The following is a 27,785-nucleotide window of genomic DNA, read 5'->3' as shown; positions in this document are numbered from 1 at the left end:
GCGGACTCTGCACCGCCTACTAGCTGAACGGCCAGCCAATCCCGGGAGCAGGCTGGGTGGGATTTGTTCATCGGGGAGAAAGGTGATTCAACTGTAATAGGTTGGGGAAGAAGACCAAATCATTTATTGGAATAAAAACACTGGGAGAACTGGAAGGAGGTGGGGAAAGGACAGTTTTCCATCGGGAATACTGTGGAACCTAATAGATAAACGAGGATCTCCGCGGTAAAGTAGGCTTTTTTTTAATTGTTATTCACGAATGTGCAATGTTAGCTCTGTGTTTGTCGCTGATACAGTTTCGCTAGGTGAGCTACCTGTTTTGGGCAGGTGCTTATAGTATTGCAGGTAAACTGATATGCCGGACATTTAAAATGCATTCATGAGATCGTGTGCTTTAATATTATAAGCATTATTATATCGCCCGGTTATGTATATTGGTGTATTTTCTGTTGAAAAAATAAAAACATGAACCATTGTTTGTTCGTGATGGAATTTCACTATTCACAGTTCCCACCCACGGTCAGCAGTCGCTAGTTTCGGTTGAACGGATTCCCGATGGTAGTTTCTGCGAGATTGCGCAAGGATAAGGCAATCGCTTGTTTTTTTAAAAAAACTACAATTAGTAAAGGAAAAAAAAAAAGACTTGCTGCTTTTATTTGCTTTGTTTCATCTCTGGTGTGTTTGTTGGTTTGAATACGAACCTCAGCGTGTATTGAACCATTTATTAATTATTAATAATTCCGTAAATTAATCAACTGAGACTAAAAAAAAATGTGATAGGGAAGAAGCGAGATTACAAACTTGTATTGCATTTTAATTATGTTTTTACTTTTGCTGTTTATTCGAAACTGAGCTAGCCGGTTCTCGCAGTGAGAATACAGGTGTGGCACTTTGATGTGTTGTACAATTAAGCTTTTAAAAAAAGTCATTTGAGTATCACTATGTATCACATATGTGTGTTAACAAAACAGCGACAGCCTTGTGATCCAACTGGACTGATTCGAGGGGCTGTATTCTTCCAAGTTCCCAGAGCCTTGATTGAATAAACCCATCAAACTCCGTGTATTTAAAGAATGAATTCATTCATGTTATTTATTCACTCGTTCAAATGGTTTGCCGTCGGAAACGGTGGTATCTAGTTACCTTGGAAACGCCAAATGGAAGTAATGCAACATTTCAAATCCGATACTGTACAGCGCGCATTGAAACAACGATGAATCGGCCGGCCTCCCGTGCTTTGTTATTTTGTAAGGTCGAATATCCTCTCAGCTTGCCCGTTTCATGCATTCTTGTCAGTTTTTCCCCCAGGACACTAAATAGTCAGAAATAAAGCAGGCCTGGTTGACATACCGGTTGGTTTACATTCCTCAAAGGTATTTTTTAGCTGTGGCTTAAGAGAGTCACAGTAAATCTACACGGGCAATGTGCTTGTGTTTCTGTGTGTATCAGGCAACAGAGGCATTATTATTATTATTATTATTATTATTATTATTATTATTATTATTATTATTATTATTATTATTATTTGTTTATTTAGCAGACGCCTTTATCCAAGGCGACTTACAGAGACTAGGGTGTGTGAACTATGCATCAGCTGCAGAGTCACTTACAACTACGTCTCACCCGAAAGACGGAGCACAAGGAGGTTAAGTGACTTGCTCAGGGTCACACAATGAGTCAGTGGCTGAGGTGGGATTTGAACCGGGGACCTCCTGGTTACAAGCCCTTTTCTTTAACCACTGGAGCGCTCAGCCTCCTATTGTAACTCGTTGACCAGTTACAAAACTGCAGAGTCCTGCAGACGCTTCAGTTATATTTCAGCACCGGGATGGAAATGAGACTCCCGTTGCATAGCATTTCCACCCATTCCAGGTTTGACTAGGCGTTTTAATAAGACACACCTGAGCTTGTTGCCTAGACACACTGCGGCTAATCAGGCTCCTAGTAAAACCTGGAACGGATCACACTGCTGTGCAACCGTAGTCTTGTTTCCAGCCCTGAATGTCATGATCAATCACAATGTGATTCGGAACAGCGCGGTTCCGCCTGGCATTCTGTCGTGGGATTTGAACCAATGAGAGCTTCCAAAATGAGACCCAATACTACTACAACTACTACTAATAATAATAATGAAATTCCCATTCTCTGCTTCATGCTTTTCCCCCCAGTGGAAAGTGAATGGGACTGGGTCCCATGTGTTACTGTGCAGCGCTTGTGGAAGTGCCCTGTAAGCAGACCTCAGCTAACTCGAGTGAAATACCTGAGAGTGTGTGTGAATCTACAATATGTGTGTGTGTGTGTGAGAGAGAGAGAGAGAGAGAGGAGAGAGAGAGAGAGAGAGAGAGAGAGAGAGAGAGAGAGAGAGAGTCATCTGTGTGTGAATCCTACAATGTGTGTGTGTGTGTGTGTGTGTGTGGGGTGTGTGTGTCTGTCTGAATCTACAGTGTTTGTGTGAGTGTGGCTCTGTGTGTGTGTGTCTATGTGAATCTACAGTATGTGTGTGTGGGGTGTGTGTGTGAATCCTACAGTGTGTGTGGGGGGGGGGGGGGGGGGGGGGGGGGGGGGGGGGGTCTGTCTGTGTGTGAATCCTACAGTATGTATGTGTGGATCTGTGTGTGAATCTACAGTGTGTGTGTGGATCTGTGTGTCAATCTACAGTATGTGTGTGGATCTGTGTGTCAATCTACAGTGTGTGTCTTTGGATCTGTGTGTCAATCTACAGTGTGTCTTTGGATCTGTGTGTGAATCTACAGTGTGTCTTTGGATCTGTGTGTGAATCTACAGTGTGTGTGTTTGGATCTGTGTGTGAATATACAGTATGTGTGTGGATCTGTGTGTCAATCTACAGTGTGTGTGTGGATCTGTGTGTCAATCTACAGTGTGTGTGTGGATCTGTGTGTCAATCTACAGTGTGTGTGTGGATCTGTGTGTCAATCTACAGTGTGTGTCTTTGGATCTGTGTGTCAATCTACAGTGTGTGTCTTTGGATCTGTGTGTCAATCTACAGTATGTGTGTGGATCTGTGTGTCAATCTACAGTGTGTGTGTGTGGATCTGTGTGTCAATCTGCAGTGTGTGTGTGTGTGTGTGTGTGTGTGTATTTCTGTTTGTTTCGCTGATGGAATAGACTATGCCCCTGTCATGTTTAAACATATATTTACTTTCACTGAAACTTTATCGTGTTGATTCTCCCCCCTCCCCCCTCCCCCCCTCCCCAGCCCCTCTGGAGTTTAGACTAGGAAATCTGCAGTGCGTGTGTGTGTGTGTGTGTGTGTGTGTGTGTGTGTGTGTGTGTGTGTGTGTGTGTGTGTGTGTGTGTGTGTGCGTGCGTGTGTGTGTGCGTGTGGGGTGTGTGTGTGCGTGTGTGTGCTGCAGTTTCGTGTCCCTCCCCCTCCTTTCTGTTTATTTTAATACCTGACGCTGTGTACTACACCTTTTGAGACTGTGTTAGTTTACTTGGTTTCGTGGAGGTCACAGCTATCCGCTTTAGCGGTGACTTTGTGTTTGTTTATATATTGCTCAGCGCTAGGTCGCTGGCACTCCCTTTAAAGGAGCGCTGCTGTAAGCAAGGCTGAAAAATCACTTTCCTTACCTCTTCCTATCAGCGTCAGCGGCACTAACGCTGCCCTCCCTTTTTCTTATCCAGGAAAATCAAAATCAAAAGTTCTGTCTGGTTCCAAGCTATTGTACAGGCAGTGATTTCGGGGTGGGTCGGGGGTAGCGTTGTCATTGATTTAGGGCAGCATTTTATAGTATTATTTAAATCTTTAATGAATTGTAAGTCGCGGTAACTGAATACTGTATGAATAAAACCGCGGCGCTAGCAGTGTGCGAACGACAGTGAAGTAGTTTCCTGTAATCGAATCTACTAACACACAAGCCAAGCCAAATACACTGGCTGTTTTTACCTTCATTATAACCCTGAGGAATTCTGATTTGAGTCCTGGTTGTTTTACCCTTGATAAAGACAGCAGTGTTCGGAGAGCAGGTGCTATATTGAGAAGGCCCGCACCCCCCTGCCCCGTTTTCTCTGGCTGTGTGTGCAGCTCTGTGTTCTGCACAGGTGTACAGGGCGGAGTTTCTAACTCCTTCTCACCTGGGCTCAGGTGCACAGCCAGCTTTCTTGCAGCTCACCTGTATTCCACCGAGAATTCTTTAGATTAAGCAAACCGTTGTGCAATGAAGTGACTCTCTGAAACCAGGGAGGGACCAGCATTACCGAGTCTCTCCCCAGGGAGAGGGAGTGAGAGGCGGGGTGGTGGTGGTGGTTTCAGTGCCCCGGGCCTCTGTCCCAAACTCCCTTTTAAAAACCTTCCAACATATTTAAACTAATGGCTTTGAACACATGACTTGATGCAATTCACACAAAAGCTTGGACAAAGGTGGATTTCAGACGATCTGATCTCTAATGCCTGTTCAAATATTCATCCAGATTATTATTATCTTTCAGACATCTATCCATCTGTGTATCCCGTGTGTTTATCTGTCACCAGTGCTGTGCTGCTCAGTCTTTGGAGACTGTTTGCAGACTGATCCTCCAGTTGATTTTCAATGCATTTGAATGTGTGTCAGCCTGCACTGCAGCCCAATGGAGCAGACTGGTTGCAGTAGCCCCATTCACACTGGCAGACGCTTTTATCCAAAGCGACTTACAGAGACTAGGGGGTGAACTATGCTTCATCAACAGCTGCTGCTGCTGCAGAGTCACTTCCAGTAGGACCTCAGCTTTACGTGACTTGCTCAGGGTCGCACACGGTGAGTCAGTGGCTGAGCTGGGATTTGAACCCTGGAACCTCCTGGTATCAAACCCTGTTCTTTAACTGTTGGCATGCCAAACCTCTTCTGCCCTCTTTGTCATAAAAGATTCAGCTCTCTCTGTCTCTCTCTCTCTCTCTCAGTTCAAAGAGCTTTGTGCATTCCAGTGCCTCTTATCAGGGAGTGCTGTAATCATGAAGCACTGATAAGAATGACAAACACATTCCTTTACCCAATGCACAGTGAGCGCTTTCTTTCTCTCCCCTTCTTTCTTTTTTTGTTCTTCGCTGCTTTTGTTCTTTTTGTTTTTCTCTTTCTCCATACCTTAAATTCTCTTTCATTCTGTAGTTCATTCTCTCTCTCTCTCTCTCTCTCTCTCTCCTATTTTGTCTTTCAGAACCTCAGTTTTCTTTTTCTCATAAAAGCCAGTTACATATTCAGTGCATCTTCTCAAAAACTTGGACAAGAAAGACACCTTCAAGCAGCCTGCCGGCGCACTAACTGTGTATCTGGGAGGCTGTGTGGTCCAGTGGTTAAAGAAAAGGGCTTGTAACCAGGAGGTCCCCGGTTCAAATCCCACCTCAGCCAATGACTCATTGTGTGACCCTGAGCAAGTCACTTAACCTCCTTGTGCTCTGTCTTTCGGGTGAGACGCAGTTGTAAGTGACTCTGCAGCTGATGCATAGTTCACACACCCTAGTCTCTGCAAGTCGCCTTGGATAAAGGCGTCTGCTAAATAAACTAATAATAATAATATCTGAGCGTGCAGTTTACATTATTAAAATGTTTCAGTGTTTGCAGTATCCTGCTGCTTCGTGCAAACCCGATAACTGCACTAAATACTAAGATCAAGGCTTCAGCGAAGCCTTTGGAAATGGGTTAAAAGGTAACTGTTTACTCGAAAGCTTGTGAATGCTTCCTGCTGGTTTCACACTAGAGCACTGTCTGGACTGTCTGCTGTTAATTTATGGAAGGCCGTCAGATCAGTGGTGTTAAACACAGATTTACAGGCTGGCAGCTCCTTAATGAAATTCACAGCAATCCCCAGTCCACAGCAGGCTTCATCTGCGCCCAGTTTCTCTTATCGCTGCTTTTGCTTGGAATTCACAGGCTATGGAGACAAATGACTGTCACTTATTACCAGGAAATAAGTCATGTTGGCAAAGAGCAACTGGTTTTGATATCCCAGCTAATTATGAACAAGAGCTGCGGTGATGCAATTCCTTGTTAGTTGTGGTTAAAGAAAGGGGCTTGTTACCCCAGGAGGTCCCCGGTTCAAATCCCGGCTCAGCCACTGACTCGCTGTGTGTGTGTGTGTGTGTGTGTGTGTGTGTGTGTGTGTGTGTGTGACCGTGACCCTGAGCAAGTCACTTCACCTCCTTGTGCTGCGTCCTTCAGATGAGACGTAAAACAAACTAGGTCCTATTGGGCAGCAGTGTGGAGTAGTGGTCAGGGCTCTGGACTCATGACCGGAGGGTTGTGGGTTCAGTCCCCAGTGGGGGACACTGCTGCTGTACCCTTGAGCAAGGTACTTTACCTAGATTGCTCCAGTAAAAACCCAACTGTATAAATGGGTAATTGTATGTAAAAATAATGTGATATCTTGTAACAATTGTAAGTCGCCCTGGATAAGGGCATCTGCTAAGAAATCTGCTAAGAAGTGACTCTGCAGCAGTTGTTGATGATGCAGAGTTCACCCCCTAGTCTGTGCAAGTCGCTTTGGACACGGCCTTTGTCATTCCATTCAAATCATGTGACCGTGTGACCTTTTCCACTCTCACAGCCCCACCTGCTAACAAGCTCGGGCGTGTTTTATTAGACGCGTAGCAAAACCAGGAATGGATCAAACTGCTATGCAATGGGAGTCTTATTTCCTTCCCTTGTTTCGACCAGCAGTCCCTTTTTAAATGCATTGAGAAAGACTTCTATTATAAGTCCTGGTTTTCCTGTAAAACGACCTTCTGTGTTGAGGTTGCCTATTGCCAAAAAAAAAGTAAAGAAGTATTTGCAAAACTATACTGGGCTTTGGTTTGTTTCTGCCTCACTTCCACTGCCTGTCCCCAGGTATCAGTGAGCCGGTCTGGGCGAGGTGTAGCTGGTTGTGTTTCCAGTGACGCTCCGATAGCTTTGTATCTCCGACCCAGTGGGGCCAGCCTGACGGGCATGTGATAAACAAACTCTCTGAACAACAGCGTGACAGCTGTGTGTCGAGACCGAAAAATAAAAACAGACGCAAATATCAGCTCAGTCTTCGCTTACTTGCTTGCATTCAATCAATCCCACAATCCAATGCGACCTTTTACCCCTGCACTGTGACCTTCTACTGCTGCACTACCACATCCCTCTGTCCGAAGTCTGTCTCGAGTTCACTTCCACACTGTGTGTCCGCTGCTCCTGGTTTCTGTGCTGCGCTTGAAGTATTGGTTTGTGTGAACTATGCATGGATGGATATAAGACTCCCATTGCATAGCAGTTTGACCCGTTCCTGGTTTTACTGAGTATAATGAGACACCTGAGCTTGTCACCTATACACTGGGGCTAGCCAAGCTGGTATGGGTGAAACTGCTATGCAATAGGAGTCTTATTTCCATCCCTGCTACGTCCGTGCACGTGTGTGTGTGTGTGTGTGTGTGTGTGTGTGTGTGTGTGTTTATCCTAACTCTCTCTGTCTCTGCCTCTCATTACAGTGAGAAGAGAAGCAGGATTGTTAGTACCATACATTTCTCAAGCTTCCCTCCACGTGCCTTCGAATGGATCCCAGCCCCACGGCGGACAGGCCCCCCCCTTTGGATTACGGGGTTCAGATCCGCTTCATTGACGACCTGAACGATCGGGGCAAGCCCCGAAAGAAGACGGGGGTCCGCGCTGACGCGCTCCCCCAGGGAGGGGGGAAGGGAAAGGGGGGCTCGTACGGCGTGGCGGTCCGTGTCCAGGGCATCGCCGGGCAGCCCTACTTGGTCCTGAAGGAAGGCGAGAAGGGGGATTCCTACGGCGTGCAGCTGAAGAGCAGCGACAAGAGAGGCTCCGAGCCGCCGGAGAACCCGTACCCCCAACCAGGGTATGAGCGCTCCGACGGGACGGGGCTGAGAACGAGCAGGGGGGCCGCCTCCCCCCCGGCCCCCCAGCCCAGGAGGACAGAGGATCTGCGGCGCTCCCATTCGCACGAGTCCCTGCTGGAGGCGGGCTCGCTCGGACCCGGGTTCGAGAATCTCCACGGCGACCTCCGCAAAGAGGAAGGCAACGGACTGGAGCGGCAAGGAAGAAACAGCAGCAGCAGCCGCGATCGCTACGGCGGAGACAACCAGGAAGTGATGTCGTCCCGTAGCTCCTCCTCTTCCTCTTCGATCACTGCCAAGCCCTCGGCCCGCGGAGGGACTCCCGAGCCGGGCGGCGCCATCGACACCAAGTCCTTGCCGACGGTCGGCAGCATGATCAGCAAGTTCGACGGGGGCCAGGGACCACAGAGGGGCCGGGCCGGGGGCCGCAGCAGGATCTCCACGGACGAGCGGAAGAGGTCCCGCAGCCTGGACGGGAGGAACCGCTCCGGAAGGGATTCTCTTCTCGGGAGCCTGGATGTTCTGCTCGACACGCCCGCCTCCTCTTCCCCCTCCGTGGTGAACGGGCAGGCCCTCTCTCCCTCGCACAGCAGCGCCAGTCTGGGCAGGCCGGCTCAGGAACCCACCGTCGGCTCGGTGACCAGCAGCACCAGGGATCGGATCGGAGGCAGAACCACGACTAGCTCGCAGCTGAAGGTCCAGTCAGAGATACAGGTAAGGTCTGTAACTCTGAAATCGGGGACGGAAATGCATATGAGTTACACCCATTCCAGGTTTTGCTATGAGCTTGATTAGCCCCGGTGTGTATAGGTAACATGTTCAGGTGTGTCTTATTAAGCTCTCAGTAACACCAGGAATGGATCAAACTGCTGTGCAGTGGGAGTCTTATTGCCACTGTTCTAAATCTTGTGTTTTTTTGGGGGTTTTTTGCAGCTGAAGTCGACGCCAGATCTTCTTCAAAACCAGAGGCAGCTGGGCAGCGAGGAGGAGAGAGCCAAGGAGGCCCTGTATACCATCCTCAGAGAGGGGTGAGGGGGAAGGGGAGAGGAGAGGAGAGGAGAGGAGAGGAGAGGAGAGGAGAGGGCCAAAGAGGCCCTCTACACCATCCTCAGAGAGGGGAGAGGGGTCAGTGAGAGGGGAGGGGAAGGGAAGTGCTGAAGAGTTGAGGGTGGGGAGAGAGTGGAGAGGTGTGAGGACAAAGTGGAGGAGAGTGAGGGAGAGATTCAAGGATGTCATCTGCACCATTGTCCAAGAGGGGTGAGGCGGGGGGTGAGGGGTGAGGGGTCAGTGAGAGCAGTCAAACCCTCTCTCTATTTGACACATCAGTAAAAAGCATTGACAGCAGAGTCAAAGGAGCACTGTATTGCAACGTTTGCTCATTGAAAGTGTCATGTTTCTTTGCCTGTTTCTTCTCTCTGTGCTGCAGGAGCTCAGACAACGAGAACTCTGTGAAGAGGAAAGTAAACCTCGTGTTTGAGAAAATCCAGGCCTTCAAAGTAAGAGACCCCTCCACCCCCGTTTCTCACTAATTCCGCACCTGATTCATCATTATTATTATTATTATTATTATTATTATTATTTATTTCTTAGCAGTCGCCCTTATCCAGGGTGACTTACAATTGTTACAAGATATCACATTATTTTTACATACAATTACCCATTTATACAGTTGGGTTTTTACTGGAGCAATCTAGGTAAAGTACCTTGCTCAAGGGTACAGCAGCAGTGTCCCCCCACTGGGGATTGAACCCACGACCCTCCGGTCAAGAGTCCAGAGCCCTAACCACTACTCCACACTGCTGTGCTTTTACATGCATGTTTTAATAGCTCTCTGATTTGGACGATCGTATTGTGTGTAAATTATTTAGGTTATATGTAGCTCATGCCCTTATTAAAGTTTATGCTATTCACATTATACTTTGCTTTCACTATGGGACACTTTTCTAAGGCTCTACAGCATGCGGCACGCTGGTTGGTGTTTTGAATTGCATGCTAACGCTGTGTCTCTGTGCCCCCAGAGCGCGGCTCCCAGCAGTGACTCCCGGACCCTCCTCATGCAGAAGAACGAGCTGGAGAGGAGAGCGTCGGAGCTGCAGATGAGGCTGGACGAGGAGACCAAGGTGACAGAAAAGAAAGGAATCACATAGAAATGTACAGGGGGTCCCATGAGTGCGGGCAACGATATCATATAATCTGCTGGTTTTGGGGTGCTAAATTGGGCAGCCACTCTTATAAAAGTATACCGCAGTTTTCTCTGAACCCTCTCTGTGCTTTGCAATGCTTCCCTGTGCTTTACCAGACCTCTCTGTGCTTTACAATGCTTCCCTATGCTTTACCAGACCTCTCTGTGCTTTACAATGCTTTCCTGTGCTTTACCAGACCTCTCTGTACTTTACATTGCTGCCCTATACTTTACCAGACCTCTCTGTGCTTTACAATGCTCCCCTATGCTTTACCAGACCTCTCTGTGCTTTACAATGCTTCCCTATGCTTTACCAGACCTCTCTGTGCTTTACAATGCTTCCCTATGCTTTACCAGGCCTCTCTGTGCTTTACAATGCTTCCCTATGCTTTACCAGACCTCTCTGTGCTTTACAATGCTTCCCTATGCTTTACCAGACCTCTCTGTGCTTTACAATGCTTCCCTATGCTTTACCAGACCTCTCTGTGCTTTGCAATGCTTTACCGTGTTTTCACTTTGCTTTAGCAGACTTTGGTATGCTTTTACTATGGGACACTTTTATAAAGGCACACCCTGTTGACTGTCTACACCCCACAGAAATAGAGAGACAATCGCTACTATTGCCTTATAGACACAGAAACAGTTGGTGTGTGTGTGTGTGTGTGTGTGTGTGTGTGTGTGTAATATACAATGATCACAAGGTCTCCCATTCATGCACAACACAGCCTGCCGCTGAAAAGATTCTGCTGAAGCGGTTTCCAATTCAAAGCCCATAAAAAAAGAGTGATTTACTCTCAGTGTGAAGAGACGCCTCCTTCCCTCCAGGGCTACCTCCAGCTGTGTGTGTCCTGACGCTGTGTCGACCCGCCCTGCATCCTGCATGCTTTGAGTTTTATTATTTTAATTTGTGTGTGTTTGATTTCAGAACCGTCTCAACTCGTCCAGCCGGCTGGACACCAGTGTCCAGAGTCTGAGGAGCGAGCTGGAGGAGACGCTGGACGAAAACATTCAGCTGCAGGAGGTCCTGAGCCAGACCAAGAGCGAGCTGCACTCCTCCGTCACGGAGTAAGAAAGGGGTACTGGGAGTACTGGGGGACACTGGGGAGGGTCTGTACTGGAACAGTGAAGAGCGAGATCGAGCTGCACTCCTCCGTCACGGAGTAAGAGAAGGGGGGGATACTGTACTGGGATACTGAACATGTGATCTTTCCCACTCTGCCCGCTCCGCCTCCTCTCTCTGTAGATGAATGCAGAGCAGCAGTCAGCAGAGTGGAATAAAGTCACGCTGTCCCACAATGTGAATGGAGAGAGGGAGGCTGTGTCGCGCCATTCTGAATGATTGCAAATGCAGGGGATGGAAATCAGACTCCTATTGTATAGCAGTTTCACCCATTCCAGGTTTTACTATGAACCTGATTAGCCCCCGGTGTGTAGGGAACAAGCTCAGGGGCGTCTTGTTAAACTCATTGTAAAACCAGGAATGGATCAGACTACTGTGTCTGACTGTCTGTACTGACTCTGTGTGTGTGTGTGTGTGTGTGTGTGTGACTCTCTGTACTGACCCTCTGTGTCTGTGACTCTCTGTACTGACTCTCTGTGTCTGTGACTCTCTGTACTGACTCTGTGTCTGTGACTCTTTGTACTGACTCTGAGTGTGTGTGTGTGTGACTCTCTGTACTGACCCTCTGTGTCTGTGACTCTGTACTGAGTCTCTGTGTCTGACTCTCTGTACTGACTTGCTGTGTGTTTGTATGTGTCTCTCTGTACTGACTCTGTGTCTTTGTGTGTCTCTCTCTGTGTACTGACTCTGTGTCTGTGACTCTCTGTACTGACTTGCTGTGTGTTTGTATGTGTCTCTCTGTACTGACTCTGTCTTTGTGTGTCTCTCTGTACTGAGTCTCTGTGTCTGTGACTCTCTGTACTGACTCTGTGTCTGTGACTCTCTGTACTGACTTGCTGTGTGTTTGTGTGTATGTTTCTCTGTACTGACCCTCTGTGTCTGTGTCTCTCTGACTCTCTGTCTGTGACTCTCTGTGACTCTCTGTGTCTGTGTCTCTCTGTACTGACTCTCTGTGTCTGTGACTCTCTGTACTGACTCTCTGTGTCTGTGACTCTCTGTACTGACTTGCTGTGTGTTTTGTGTGTGTGTCTCTCTATACTGACTCTCTGTGTCCCCGCAGGCTCATGCAGCTGCGCATGGAGAAGGAGGCGTTGGAGACCCGGGTTCGAGGGCTAGAGGATCACCTGTCCGGGCTGCAGGAGGAGCTGAGGGGAGACGGAGAGTCCGGCGCAGTCAAGGAGGCGCTCGAAGTGGTACACAGCGCCCCCTGTCTCTCTATTCAATACAGAAACATTCACTCTGCAAATAACCTTGCATACACTACAGTAAAGAATAACATGCAAACAGTGCCAGCGACAGCACCACACCATTCTGACAGCATTTATTTCAACTCGCAGTTTCAGAAGCTGCCTGCAAAGCTCAAGCAACTAAGTGAAAAACACTTGCAAATAACAGCTGGTTACAGACCCTTGTGCCGTGACTCTGTGTCTGTCTTTTAGAGCTTCACAAACTGATTATTTGGATTGAGCTCTCTACAGACGAGGGTGGCTGCTGTCGATCGGGCTGATTTACCATTCAGAGTGAAACGAGGGAACAAACAGCTGCTTGGGTTTGTGCGGATCGCTGTTCTCCGCAGAGTCTTAAGAAAAGCAGCGATCGTCACAAACCCAAGCAACTGTTTCTTCCCTCGTTTCACTCTGAATGGTGAATCAGCCCGATCGACACCAGCCACCCTCACCTGATTCTCAGCACCTGGTTTCTGTGGACAACTTGATCCCAGTAATCAAATCGAATCTTGCAGCTCTAGTCTGCCTCTGTGTGTTTGTGTGTGTGTGTGTGTGTTGCCAAAAATAATGTAGCAAATGTACAGAAATATAGTCAATTCTCATTAAAACGAACTTGATGCTCCCGGCCAAATTTAGCAGTCGCTTTCTGTATATTACTGCTTACAATAGGAATTCACTTAACCTGAATTTCCTGTTCTGTGTGAATTATTTTGGACCCCCCCCCCCTCCGGGGAAGAGAAATTTGAATAAAAAGAATACTAGTAGTTTGAACATCTGAGTGCAAAGGATGTTGAGAAATGTATTCCCTTGCACCAGATCAGCTTCTCAGTTCTGTATTTTAGATAATGCCACAGTGTTTCACGCATCAGTGACATTTCCATGAAGCAGAGCAAAAATGTGCCTTACAGACAAACGTGGAGGTGTTGAAAGGGGTGGGTAATGCTGTCTCGTCCTCTTTCTCTCTCTCCCTCTGTCTCTCTCTCTCTCCGTCTGTCTGCCTCTGCCTCTCCCTCTCTGTCTCTGTCTCTCTCTCTCTCTCTGTAGCTCTCTCTCTCTCTCTGTCTCTCAGGATGTGATGGAGATGTGTGGGGGTCTTGTGTAAGCCCTCTCTCTGTCTCTCGGGATGTGATGGAGGTGTGTGGGGGTCTTGTGTAAGCCCTCTCTCTGTCTCTCGGGATGTGATGGAGGTGTGTGGGGGTCTTGTGTAAGCCCTCTCTCTGTCTCTCGGGATGTGATGGAGATGTGTGGGGGTCTTGTGTAAGCCCTCTCTCTGTCTCTCGGGATGTGATGGAGATGTGTGGGGGTCTTGTGTAAGCCCTCTCTCTGTCTCTCGGGATGTGATGGAGATGTGTGGGGGTCTTGTGTAAGCCCTCTCTCTGTCTCTCGGGATGTGATGGAGATGTGTGGGGGTCTTGTGTAAGCCCTCTCTCTGTCTCTCGGGATGTGATGGAGGTGTGTGGGGGTCTTGTGTAAGCCCTTTCTCTGTCTCTCGGGATGTGATGGAGGTGTGTGGGGGTCTTGTGTAAGCCCTTTCTCTGTCTCTCGGGATGTGATGGAGATGTGTGGGGGTCTTGTGTAACCCCTCTCTCTGTCTCTCGGGATGTGATGGAGGTGTGTGGGGGTCTTGTGTAAGCCCTCTCTCTGTCTCTCAGGATGTGATGGAGATGTGTGGGGGTCTTGTGTAAGCCCTCTCTCTGTCTCTCGGGATGTGATGGAGATGTGTGGGGGTCTTGTGTAAGCCCTCTCTCTGTCTCTCGGGATGTGATGGAGATGTGTGGGGGTCTTGTGTAAGCCCTCTCTCTGTCTCTCGGGATGTGATGGAGATGTGTGGGGGTCTTGTGTAAGCCCTCTCTCTGTCTCTCGGGATGTGATGGAGATGTGTGGGGGTCTTGTGTAAGCCCTCTCTCTGTCTCTCGGGATGTGATGGAGATGTGTGGGGGTCTTGTGTAAGCCCTCTCTCTGTCTCTCGGGATGTGATGGAGATGTGTGGGGGTCTTGTGTAAGCCCTCTCTCTGTCTCTCGGGATGTGATGGAGATGTGTGGGGGTCTTGTGTAAGCCCTCTCTCTGTCTCTCGGGATGTGATGGAGGTGTGTGGGGGTCTTGTGTAAGCCCTCTCTCTGTCTCTCGGGATGTGATGGAGATGTGTGGGGGTCTTGTGTAAGCCCTCTCTCTGTCTCTCGGGATGTGATGGAGATGTGTGGGGGTCTTGTGTAACCCCTCTCTCTGTCTCTCGGGATGTGATGGAGATGTGTGGGGGTCTTGTGTAAGCCCTCTCTCTCTCTGTCTCTCGGGATGTGATGGAGATGTGTGGGGGTCTTGTGTAAGCCCTCTCTCTGTCTCTCGGGATGTGATGGAGATGTGTGGGGGTCTTGTGTAAGCCCTCTCTCTGTCTCTCAGGATGTGATGGAGATGTGTGGGGGTCTTGTGTAAGCCCTCTCTCTGTCTCTCAGGATGTGATGGAGATGTGTGGGGGTCTTGTGTAAGCCCTCTCTCTGTCTCTCAGGATGTGATGGAGATGTGTGGGGGTCTTGTGTAAGCCCTCTCTCTGTCTCTCAGGATGTGATGGAGATGTGTGGGGGTCTTGTGTAACCCCTCTCTCTGTCTCTCGGGATGTGATGGAGATGTGTGGGGGTCTTGTGTAACCCCTCTCTCTGTCTCTCGGGATGTGATGGAGATGTGTGGGGGTCTTGTGTAACCCCTCTCTCTGTCTCTCAGGATGTGATGGAGCTCCGAGCCGGCCTGGCGGAGCTCTACGCAGCAAAGCAGAAGCAGGACGAGCTCCTGCACCAGCGTGAGCGGGAGCTGACCGCCCTGAAGGGGGCGCTGAAGGACGAGGTGGCGAGTCACGACAGCGAGATGGACCGGCTCAGGGAGCAGTACCATAGTGACATGGAGCAGCTCCGAAGCAACGTGCTGGAGGTCTCGCAGGTGAGCCGGCAACACTGGTTTCACTGGGGTCACTGGGAATCGCTGGGGTCACTGTGAATCGCTGGGGTCCCAGTGATTCAGTAACATGACCAGGTTGCTTTCTCTGATCATGAGATCAATCAGAGAAGAAAACAGATCTGCAAAACTCATCTGTTGTTATCTACTAGTTATTTGGGGGTTTCAGGTGGTTGATAGGTTTGCCTGTATGCAACAGCTGAAGACACAGAAAAAGAAACAATATTATTCTTCAAATTATGTGTTAGGCTAATGACAGGTTATTGCAAAAACGCAATTTTAGATCCACAAATACAGACACGTTTCCCAAAAACGAATGTGTCGTCCTTTTAAAGAGCACACAAACTCTGTACGCTGTTCAGTGCTTCCCTATGCTTTACCAGACCTCTCTGTGCTTTACAATGCTTCCCTATGCTTTACCAGACCTCTCTGTGCTTTACAATGCTTCCCTATGCTTTACCAGACCTCTCTGTGCTTTACAATGCTTCCCTATGCTTTACCAGACCTCTCTGTGCTTTACAATGCTTCCCTATGCTTTACCAGACCTCTCTGTGCTTTACAATGCTTCCCTGTGCTTTACCACACCTCTCTGTGCTTTACAATGCTTCCCTGTGCTTTACCACACCTCTCTGTGCTTTACAATGCTTCCCTGTGCTTTACCACACCTCTCTGTGCTTTACAATGCTTCCCTATGCTTTACCAGACCTCTTTGTGCTTTACAATGCTTCCCTATGCTTTACCAGACCTCTCTGTGCTTTACAATGCTTCCCTATGCTTTACCAGACCTCTCTGTGCTTTACAATGCTTCCCTGTCCTCTTACTTGCTACCCTGTGCTGTGCTCTTGCTGTGCAGCCCCTCTGATTGGCTCTCTCTCTCCTCTCAGACTCAGCTGGATGTGGAGGCGGAGCGGCAGAAGGTCAACGCGACGGTGAGGACCCTGCAGAGGCAGCTGGAGGAGAGCAGTGACGAGAGCAGCCACTGGAGGGAGCTGCTGCAGAAGAGCAAGGAGGAGCTGCGCAGCACCAAGCGAGAGTGAGACGCGAGAGCGGCCGGCGCTATCAAACAGACAAGCCATCTTATTTCCTGTTGCATAGCAGTTTGATCCATTCCTGGTTTTGCTATGAGTTTAGTAAGACACCCCTGAGCTTGTTGCCTATACACGTGGCTAATCAAGCTCATTGTAAAATCTGGAATGGGTGAAACTGCAGTGCAATAGGAGTCTTATTTCCATCCCAGCATATCCAATTTTCCATATTCAGTGCCATTCTGTACAATTGCAGGCTCATACACAAACACACGCTGCAGTGATGTATAACTGAAGGCTTGTTTTCTGATTATAAATATTCCCAGAAATAAGACTCCAGTTGCACAGCAGTTTTCCCCCAATCCAGGTTTTACTGCAAGCTTGATTAGCACCCAGTGAGTGTAGGTAACAAGCTCAAGTGTGTCTAACTAAACCAGGAATGGATCAAACTGCTATGCAGTGGGAGTCTTATTTCCATCGCTGCATAATTCACACAAACCAATACTTTAAGAGCAGCACAGGAAACAGGAGCAGAGGACACACAGTGTGGGAGTGAAATGAGGCAGTAATGATCAGACAGACACTTCCTCACACAGAGAGTGGTTAGGGTATGGAGCAGGTTACCTAGTCATGTTGCAGAGCCTTGTCACAGTAAAACCAGGAGTGGCTCAGACCGCTACGCACTCATTTCTGTCTCGTCTGTGTTTGTCTTTGCATTCCCAGGCTGCTGCAGGCCCGTGCGGACAAAGAGGAGTTGGAGGAGGAGCTGCAGGAGGTCAGGGGTCGCTTCGCCAGCATGCAGGTGGAGGTGGACTCTGTGAGGACCACTGTAGCCCAAACTGAGCAGGCAGAGAGGCTGGAGAAGGTAACCCAGCACCCCCATACCCCACCCTAAACCCTGCTACCCCAGACACTGGACTCCCAGTTCATCAGGGACCTAGACACTGCAGGGGTGGAAAAAAGACCGATTGCATCGCAGTTTCATCCATTCCTGGTTTTACTATGAGTCTAATGGGACACACCTGAGCTTGTTAGCTATTCACACTGGGGCTAAGCTTGTACTAAAACCTGGAATGGGTGACACTGCTATGCCATGGGAGTCTTATTGCCATCCCTGGAGTGAAATCTCACTTTAAGGCCACCTCGATAAAGGGCATCCTGCAATTTAAGGACGTGTTCAGTTTGTCCCTTGACTGCTATGCAGTAGGAGTCTTATTTCCATGTGAAATGTTGACCTCCGCAATGTGATTTCTAATGTGTGTCTGCGTTTTCTCTCAGGAGCTGCAGCGATGTCGCGAGGAGCTCCAGCAGGCCCTGTCCCAGAGGGAGCAGCACGGAGAGACGCTGGCTCAGAGGGACAGGGAGCTGGCCGCCCTGCGGGGGGCGCTGCAGGACCAGGGTTCGAAACACCAGGAGGAGCTGGAGACACTGCAGCAGAGCCTGCAGAGAGAGAGGGAGCAGGGGAAGAGGAGCAGGGATGAGGAAGCACAGGTAACAGGGCAGGGGGAGAAGAGAGAGAGAGAGAGAGGGAGGAGGAGGAGGAGGGGGCTGTTCAATGAGCACAGAGCAGATCTCACTCCTTGACAGGCTGCTCACACACCCTCTCACTCTATCACCCCCTCCCCTCTCTCACTCCCCCCCTCTCTCTCTCTCTCTTCAGGACAGGGTGTCTCAGCAGGCCCTGCGCTCTCTGGAAGCCCGTCTCACTGAGGCTGGTGAGGAGAGTGCGCTGCTCCGCAAGAGGGGAGCTGCCCTGGAGCTGCAGGTCACAGAGTCCCAGCACGCCATGGAGGAGCTGGAGGCAGTGGAGTGCAGGCTCCGGGACAGGCTGAGCCACGCAGAGGTAGGCACACTGCACTGATCGATTCATCATCTCTGAGTATTGATCCTGTATTGATTGATCCTCGCTGTATTGGAGCTCAGCCAGATAGAGGGGGTGCAGAGAGACCAGCATTCATAGCAAAACTGTTTGTTTTCGTCCTTGTCCTATTGATCTGAACTGGCAGTGCATTGATTGACCCCCTGTATTGCTCTGTATTGATGGACCCCCTGTATTGATTGACCCCCTGTATTGCCCTGTATTGATCGACCCCCTGTATTGCTCTGTATTGATGTATTCTCTGTATTGATGGACCCCCTGTATTGCTCTGTATTGATGGACCCCCTGTATTGATGGACCCCCTGTATTGCTCTGTATTGATGGACCCCCTGTATTGATGGACCCCCTGTATTGCTCTGTATTGATGTATTCTCTGTATTGATGGACCCCCTGTATTGCTCTGTATTGATGTATTCTCTGTATTGATGGACCCCCTGTATTGATGGACCCCCTGTATTGCTCTGTATTGATGTATTCTCTGTATTGATGGACCCCCTGTATTGCTCTGTATTGATGGATTCTCTGTATTGATGGACCCCCTGTATTGCTCTGTATTGATGGACCCCCTGTATTGCTCTGTATTGATGTATTCTCTGTATTGATGGACCCCCTGTATTGCTCTGTATAGATGGACCCCCTGTATTGCTCTGTATTGATGGATACTCTGTATTGATGGACCCTCTGTATTGATGAACCCCCTGTATAGATGGACCCCCTGTATTGCTCTGTATTGATGAACCCCCTGTATAGATGGACCCCCTGTATTGCTCTGTATTGATGAACCCCCTGTATTGATGGACCCCCTGTATTGCTCTGTATTGATGGACCCCCTGTATTGCTCTGTATTGATGTATTCTCTGTATAGATGGACCCCCTGTATTGCTCTGTATTGATGGACCCCCTGTATTGCTCTGTATTGATGGATTCTCTGTATTGATGGACCCCCTGTATTGCTCTGTATTGATGGACCCCTGTGTTGCTCTGTATTGATGGACCCCCTGTATTGCTCTGTATTGATGAACCCCCTGTATAGATGGACCCCCTGTATTGCTCTGTATTGATGGATTCTCTGTATTGATGGACCCTCTGTGTTGATCCCAGGCGGAGCGCAGGCAGCTGGAGTCCTCTCTCCACGAGGCCTCGGAGGCGGAGGAGGGGCTGGCGCTGGAGAAGCGTTCCCTGGAGTCTCAGCTGCAGGAGGCTCAGCGCAGCCTGGCGAGGCTCCGACAGGAGAAGGAGGATCTGGGGGAGAGGCTGCAGGAGGAGGCCAGCCAGAGAGAGGAGCTCCGCAGGGGCAAGAGCGAGCTGGAGGAGCAGAAGAGACTGCTGGACAGGACTGTGGAGAAACTGAACAAGGAGGTGAGCACGACACTGCACCACAAAACCATGCTTCAGAGAGAAACAGTCGCTGTGCATTATCCAGCACAATTTTAACTTTCTACATAGTTTACATGCACTTTAGATACAGAAACATCTTGTTGCCCTAAATTGCTGCACAGCTCTGTGAATGTTCAAGGTGCAGGGATGGAAACGCACACCAGCTTAATAAGACACACCTGAGCTTGTTACCTATACGCTGGCTGATCAAGCTGGTAGTAAATCCTGGAATGGGTGACACTGCTGTGCAATGGGAGTCTTGTTTCCGTCCCTGCGGTGCATCCTCTGTTATTCCTTCCCTCCTTCCAGCTGGATCGGATGACTGCGGAGTCACGTGGCTTGGTGACGCAGGTTCAAGCGCAGCTGGAGGAATTCAAAGATAAGTCCAGGAAAGACCTGCTGGAGGCACAGAGGCAGGGGAAAGAGAGGGTGACCGAGCTGGAGAGAGCACAGGGACACCTGCACAGGAATCAGGAGGAGGTGAGGGGCGGCCCACACCGGGAGAGGGAGAGGGAGAGGGAGGGCAGGACTGGACTTGTTATAAGGCAGCATGGTCACCTGTTTGCACCACAAAGTCATACCACTAGCTCTTGGTAGAACACTAATAGCACAGCCTCTTAACTGCTATGTTGATTACAGTGTTATGAAGGAGGAGCTGTGTACCCTAGTCTGGTACTGACGTGTGTGTGTGTGTGTGTGTGTGTGTTGTCTCCCCCTGCTGTCTGTGGAAGGGAGCTCAATTCTAATACTACAGTAATGGTTTTGTGCACCTCTGCTGTACTGACTGTGTGGTGTTGTCTCCCCCTGCTGGCTGTGGAGGGGAGCGCAATTCTAATACTACAATAATGGTTTATTGCAGCTCTGCTGTACAGACTGTGTGTTTTGTGTGGTGTTGTCTCCCCCTGCTGGCTGGCTGTGGAGGGGAGCTCAATTCTAATACTACAATAATGGTTTTGTGCAGCTCTGCTGTACAGACTGTGTGTTTTGTGTGGTGTTGTCTCCCTCTAGTGGCTGTGGAGGGGAGCTCAATCATATAATACAGTGGGTTAGTGTAGTGACTGTAGCGCTGATCTGGTGTGTGTGTGGTGCTGCGTCTCCCCCTCCAGATATCCCGGCTGAAGCAGGAGCTGCTGAGCTGTCAGGAGGAGAGAGACAACGCGCTGCTGGACAAGGAGCTGCTGACCAACCGCCTGCAGCACCTGGAGGGGGAGATAGAGAGCAAGAGAAGAAGCCAGGACGAGCGCTCCAGAAACATCAAGGGGCTCGAGGTGAGAGTGTGTGTGTGTGTGAGTCTGTGTGTGTGTGTGTGTGTGTGTGTGTGTAGCTCTATCTGTGTGTGTGAGTCTGTGTATAACTCTCTATCTGTGTGTGTGTCTCTGTCTGTCTGTTTTGTATGTGTCTCTGTGTGTGTATAGCTCTCTATTTGTGTGTGTGTCTGTGTGTGTTTCTCTGTGTATAGCTCTCTATCTGTGTGTGAGTCTTTTACTGTGGTCAAATCTGAATTTTTAAAAACACTTTTAGCCCCAGATCTGCCCATGCATTTCACCACTGTCAAACTTGTGTGCTGGCCTTGCTGTTTTTACACCCAATATTCATTCAAAGTCTTTTTATTTTTACCATCGATGCATAAATGTTGTGTTTGCTGTATTCCTCGAGTCACGGGGAAGCATACTGGTGTTGCGCTGGGCACAGGTGAAGCATTGTGCCCTGGAGCCTGTGCCACACTGATGTGCTTCCCCCTCAGTCTCAGCGGTCTCTGTGTTACAGGACAAGATCAAGCGCCTGGAGCTGGAACTGGATGAGGAGCGGAGCACAGTGGAGCTTCAGAGCGAGAGAATGGACCGCAGCAGAGACCAGGTACAGCATTGCCTGCCTACAGGGAGGGAAATAACACTCCCATCGGGTAGCTTCTTACCTACACACACTGGGGCTAATGAAGCTCCTAGGAAAACCTGGGAATGGGAATGCTTCCATATGCCTAACCACACCTCTCTGTGCTTTACAATGCTTCCATATGCTTTACCAGACCTCTCTGTGCTTTACAATGCTTCCCTATGCTTTACCAGACCTCTCTGTGCTTTACAAGGCTTCCCTATGCTTTACCAGACCTCTCTGTGCTTTACAAGGCTTCCCTATGCTTTACCAGACCTCTCTGTGCTTTACAATGCTTCCCTATGCTTTACCATACCTTCCTGTGCTTTACAATGCTTCCCTATGCTTTACCAGACCTCTCTGTGCTTTACAAGGCTTCCCTATGCTTTACCAGACCTCTCTGTGCTTTACAAGGCTTCCCTATGCTTTACCATACCTTCCTGTGCTTTACAATGCTTCCCTATGCTTTACCAGACCTCTCTGTGCTTTACAATGCTTCCCTATGCTTTACCAGACCTCTCTGTGCTTTACAATGCTTCCCTATGCTTTATCACACCTCTCTGTGCTTTACAATGCTTCCCTATGCTTTACCAGACCTCTCTGTGCTTTACAATGCTTCCCTATGCTTTACCAGACCTCTCTGTGCTTTACAATGCTTCCCTATGCTTTACCAGACCTCTCTGTGCTTTACAATGCTTCCCTATGCTTTATCACACTCGGCTATGCTTTTACTAGGGGACATGTTGATAAGGTTTGTGTTTGTTTGTACCAGTCTGTTAACAGCTCAGGGGCTGACGCATTGTGTGCTGTTCTGCGCAGGAATGTGGTCTGTCTGTGTGAAAGGTAGCAGTTGCATGCTGAGACGCGCTTACTGTCTGTCTGCGCTGCATCTGCAGGGTAACTGCTGTGTGTGTGTGTGTGTGCGTGTGTCCGTGTGTGTGTGTGTGGGCGTGTGTGCGTGCGTGTGTGTGTGTGCGTGTGTGCGTGTGTGTTCATAGTAATAACAGTAATCATTTGAAAACTTTTAATTTGCATTCACAGGTGGAACTTGGTGTTTGTTTTGTACAGTCTGTGTGCTTTGGGCAGGTGTGCGTGACTCTAATATCTATAATTGATCAAACTGTCTGTTTTTCCAAAGTGCTGTTTTTTTGTACAGGTGGGTGGGAGAGAGGGAGACTTTGCAAACCAAATTCTCTTGCAAAATAACTTTTTTTGCAGTGTTTTGACAGAAATCACACTTTGTGGGTCATTTAAATTGGCTGCGAAATATTTTGAAACTCTCTCTGGAGCGTTTTTTGAGGAGAAAGTGAATTTCTATTGTGAGAATCGTAGTGTGTTCACATCAGGCTAGCTACTGAGGGTGAAATCGTAGCAGCGTATTATTCTTAAAACAATAACAGGTATGATTTATTATAATATATAAACCCGTTCTCAATGTCGCTCTCTGAAAACAGAAGCAGAGCTACAAACTAAAATAGACCACGATCTATTGAATTAAGATCAGAAATCAAGGTTCTTACACAGGCATGTGATGTACCAGGAATCTTATTCTTATTATTATTATTATTATTATTATTATTATTATTATTATTATTATTATTATTATTATTATTATTATTATTATTTATTTCTTAGCGGGCGCCCTTATCCAGGGCGGCTTACAATTGTTATAAGATATCACATTATTTTTACATACAATTACATTATTTTTTACACATTATTTTTACATAGTTACCCATTTATACAGTTAAAAACAAGGGAATTTATTAAACGTTCATTCAATCTAATAGTATGTTCAAAAAACCCACAAAACAAGCAGTAATGCAAAATATCAAGGTAAACAATTAAACAGGCAGTCCATTAAAACAGAGGCACAGTCCAATTAAACGAGGTGTTCAGAGTGAGCTGACAATAATAACCTTCGAGTAACTGGCCAAAGCAACTTCTGTGTATTTCACTGTAAAGGATCCTTTAGCTTAAAAACTGTAATTTGCATGCAGTTACCATGGAAACTCCTTCACAGCTTACCGTACACAAAACAAGAAATACACATTTAGGGCTCCACTAGTTCTGCATGTGACACGGTATTATTTGCATCAGACATTCTCTAAAAGCCATTTTGAAGGGACGATTTTGAGTTTGATTGATTGATTGATTGGTTGGTTGGCTGGCTCTCCCTTTCCCTCCAGGTTGATCATCTGCGTGCTGAGCTGATGCAGGAGAGGTCACTGAAGCAGGACCTGGAGTGTGACAAGATGTCTCTGGAGAGACAGATCAAAGACCTGAAGAGCCGTCTCTCCATTGCTGAAGGTTCCCAGAAGCCCAGCACCAGCCTGACTCAGCTGGAGGCCCGAATCCAGGAGCTGGACGAGAGGCTGCAGATCGAGGAGAGGTGAGCGCGGGCGGGCCAGTCGATGTGGGTGGTAGGAAGTTAGGGTGGTAGGGAAGGAGTGAGGGAGGGAGCCAGTCCCAGTTTTGAACTGGTTTTGTTTTTGTGTGTTCTCCACAGAGATAAGAGTGCCGCACTGTCCAGTAACCGCAAGCTGGAGCGGAAAGTGAAGGAGCTGAACATCCAGCTGGAGGATGAGAGACAACAGCAGCAAGACCAGAGAGAGCAGGTACTGACCCCACCCCCAACCCAGCCCCCCCCCAGCACAGAGACCAGAGAGAGCAGGTACTGACCCAACCCCCAACCCAACCCCCCCAGCACAGAGACCAGAGAGAGCAGGTACTGACCCAACCCCCAACCCAACCCCCCCAGCACAGAGACCAATGAGAGAGCAGGTACTGACCCAACCCCCAACCCAACCCTCCCCCAGCACAGAGACCAGAGAGAGCAGGTACTGACCCCCACCCCCAACCCAACCCTCCCAGCACAGAGACCAGAGAGAGAGAGCAGGTACTGACCCCACCCCCAACCCAACCCCCCCAGCACAGAGACCAGAGAGAGCAGGTACTGACCCCACCCCCAACCCAACCCTCCCCCAGCACAGAGACCAGAGAGAGAGCAGGTACTGACCCCAACCCAACCCAACCCAACCCAGCCCTCCCCCAGCACAGAGACCAGAGAGAGCAGGTACTGACCCCACCCCCAACCCAACCCCCCCCCCCCCCCCGCACAGAGACCAGAGAGAGAGCAGGTACTGACCCCAACCCGACCCAACCCATCCCAACCCCCACCCCAGCACAGAGACCAGAGAGAGCAGGTACTGACCCAACCCCCAACCCAACCCTCCCCCAGCACAGAGACCAGAGAGAGCAGGTACTGACCCCACCCCCAACCCAACCCTCCCCCAGCACAGAGACCAGAGAGAGAGCAGGTACTGACCCCCCAACCCCTAACCCTCAACCCTCTCCTCTCTCCAGCTGACTCTGCGCGTCAAGGCTCTGAAGCGGCAGGTGGACTTGTCGGAGGAGGAGCTGGAGCGGCTGGAGAACGGGAAGAAGAAAGCCGTGCGGGACCTGGAGGAGCAGCTGGAGCTCCGGGAGCAGCTGCAGAACCGGATCAAGGCCCTGGAAAAGGAGGCCTGGTAAGAAGCTTTAGCAAGAGAAGACTAATCTGCCATCTGGAGGTGCAGACCGTGTTTCCACCCCCAGTTTAATTTGAAGAACAATCGCACTCCCTATATCTTCATCAGGACTAACGAAAACCAATTTAATTAACATTCATTCAAAACAGCAGCTGCAATTATGACATCATTTCTTTTATCAAGTTAAGAATTTTCAATCCCTGTCGGGACCATTTCGTGAGCAGCTGATTACTCCATACAAGTCATCTATTTATAACAGATCTAATAGTTAAGGGCCCCCCCCATCTTATTTTGAACGGCATGTTTTCAGTATAAAGAGAAGGGCAGTTCTGTAGACAACCCCAAATGCGAGTCCTACCCGCCACCTGAAGGGGTCAGTATAAAAAGGAAACTTGGCCATTCTCTTAAATCTGCTGTTTGATTCCAAAACACAGACGTATTAAACTTCTGTTCCATTTAGGTGTGTCAGGAGGTCACTAGCATCACACGCGTGTAATCTGGTAAAGTTTTAATTATCAGTCCAGTTTTTCTTAAACTGGTAATCATTGATAATGACAAGAACAATAAATGTGGGAATTTGGAAGGGCATGAGTCACAACCCTACAAACGTTTTTGTAGTATGACTCAACCGGTAAAATTCACTGTAAAGTGATAAATAAAATGACCATTAAGCACCGGTCACTGACCATTAGGGTTAATAGCTGTGGGAAGACGGTCGCTGAAGGTCTTGGTCTGTGTGAAAGTGACTCTGATGCCTCTCTGATTTATTGGCTTCGTGAGGATGTTTCTCTTCACCTCAAACCACTGCATGAATAAACTTGTCTCCTGTTAGTTTTTAAAAACTAACTTCAAGCTGATTCTGAGCTGCTGTGAAATGAACAATTTTGCATATAGATATTTATAGGGAGAGATGTAGAGATATTTATATTATTATTATTATTTGTTTATTTAGCAGACGCTTTTATCCAAGGCAACTTACAGAGACGTGAGGTGTGTGAACTATGCATCAGCTGCAGAGTCACTTACAACTACGTCTCACCCGAAAGACGGAGCACAAGGAGGTTAAGTGACTTGCTCAGGGTCACACAATGAGTCAGTGGCTGAGCTGGGATTTGAACCGGGGACCTCCTGGTTACAAGCCCTTTTATTTAACCACTGGACCACACAGCCTCCTATATGATGTAGAGAGAGATATACAGAGAGATGTAGAAAGGAAAATAGCTGGTGTGATATATCTGATTCTGGATTCTGTTGTTCCAATGACGAGAATAATAGATATTCTTTATCTGCTTTTACCTGGCTTTGAGATCGTCTGGAGAATCCTAATCGCTGGACACTCCTAATTGCCTTCCTCCCTTCCATTCAAATGGACAGTGTGACCTTTCCCACTCTGCCCGCCCCGCCTACTCTCTCTGTAGATGAAGCCAGCAGGGTTGAATAAAGTCACACTGTCCCACAATGTGAATGGAGCGAGGGAGGCTGTGTCGCACCATTCTGAATGATTGCTAACACCAGGGATGGAAATCAGACTCCCATTGCATAGCAGTTTCACCCATGCCTGGTTTTACTACCAGCTTGATTTAGCCACAGTGTATAGGTAACAAGCCCAGGTGTGGTGTGAAAAGCCTAGTAAAACCAGGAATGGATCAGACTGCTGTGCAGTGGGAGTCTCATTGCCGTGCCGGGCAGTAATAGGAGGAAGGTGTTGAAGCTGTCTGAAGGTGTGCTGCTCCTCTCTGCAGGCGCAAGAGCCAACGGGAGGCCCTGGAGGCGTCTCTGCTGCGTGCGGAGGACCTGAGCTCCGAGGACGAGGAGGAGGAGGATCGCGAGTTTGACCCGGCTGCAATCACATCGCTGCTGACCAAGGGCAACCTGAAGACCAGCTCCTGCTAGGACAGCAATTCACCCAACACTTCACTGCACCCCATGCACTACACCCATTACACTACACCCCTACACTACACCCCTACACTACACCCCTACACTACACCCCTACACTACACCCCTACACTACACCCCTACACCACACCATTGAACCACATTCAACCTGAAGACCAGCTCCTGCTAGGACAGCAATTCACCCAACACTTCACTGCACCCCATGCACTACACCCATTACACTACACCCCTACACTACACCCCTACACTACACCCCTGCACTACACCCCTACACTACACCATTGAACCACATTCAACCTGCAGACCAACTCTTACTAGGGCGCCCTTCACCTTGAAACTGCAGACCAGCTCCTGCAAGAACTGCCTTAACCCTCCAGCACATCCCACCAAGAGAAACCTGCAGACCAGCCTTCACCTGTCAACACAATGACAGAGAGCACCCTGCAGACCTGCTGCTGCCAGGACAGCCTTAACCCTTCACACTGCAACCACTGTGCAGCCTTCAGTTCTCCTGCTCTCCACCCTGCAGACCTGCCCCTGCTAGGACAGCCTTAACCCTTCACACTGCAACCACTGTGCAGCCTTCAGCTCTCCTGCTCTCCACCCTGCAGACCTGCCCCTGCTAGGACAGCCTTAACCCTTCACACTACAACCACTGTGCAGCCTTCAGCTCTCCTGCAGACCTGCCTTATCCTGTCGCCTCAATAATGCCAGAGAGCAACCCTGGACAGCCTTCGCCATTTGAGCCTTGAACCTTCAGCCTTCACCCCAAGAGCTACCTGCTCCCTGTGGACCTGGCCCTGGTAAGACCGGGAGCCTTCACCCTTGAACTCTTCAACCAATCAGACCAGCCTTGACCCTTCACCTCCCGATTGACCAGCTCCTAACAACTGCTCGGTTTTTAATTCTATTTTTTTTTTT

The 27,785-nt window shown here is 48.9% G+C and overlaps 1 protein-coding gene across 3 annotated transcripts; it reads left to right on the top strand.

The window, feature by feature from the left end:
• LOC117965140 (cingulin-like) lies at window positions 1–27,785 on the top strand. Of its 3 annotated transcripts, none has more exons than XM_059006084.1 (20): window positions 1–82; window positions 7,442–8,524; window positions 8,744–8,838; window positions 9,237–9,306; window positions 9,829–9,930; window positions 10,918–11,057; window positions 12,173–12,305; window positions 15,055–15,267; window positions 16,167–16,315; window positions 17,031–17,172; window positions 17,586–17,798; window positions 17,968–18,150; window positions 19,288–19,545; window positions 19,873–20,043; window positions 20,670–20,831; window positions 21,331–21,420; window positions 23,625–23,827; window positions 23,945–24,053; window positions 24,802–24,965; window positions 26,708–27,785. In XM_059006084.1, exons 2-20 carry the CDS (start codon window positions 7,505–7,507, stop codon window positions 26,856–26,858), a joined length of 3,768 nt encoding a protein of 1,255 aa, XP_058862067.1. In that variant the 5' UTR covers window positions 1–82; window positions 7,442–7,504; the 3' UTR covers window positions 26,859–27,785. The 3 variants fall into 3 exon arrangements, with proteins under 3 accessions (XP_058862067.1, XP_058862065.1, XP_058862066.1); XM_059006082.1 differs by lacking the exon at window positions 1–82 and adding an exon at window positions 89–225; XM_059006083.1 differs by lacking the exon at window positions 1–82 and adding an exon at window positions 89–230.

The sequence above is a fragment of the Acipenser ruthenus genome, chromosome 32 (assembly GCF_902713425.1).
Source record: "Acipenser ruthenus chromosome 32, fAciRut3.2 maternal haplotype, whole genome shotgun sequence".
NCBI classification, from domain to species: Eukaryota; Metazoa; Chordata; class Actinopteri; order Acipenseriformes; family Acipenseridae; genus Acipenser; species Acipenser ruthenus.
This window is presented reverse-complemented; position numbering and strand designations above follow the sequence as displayed.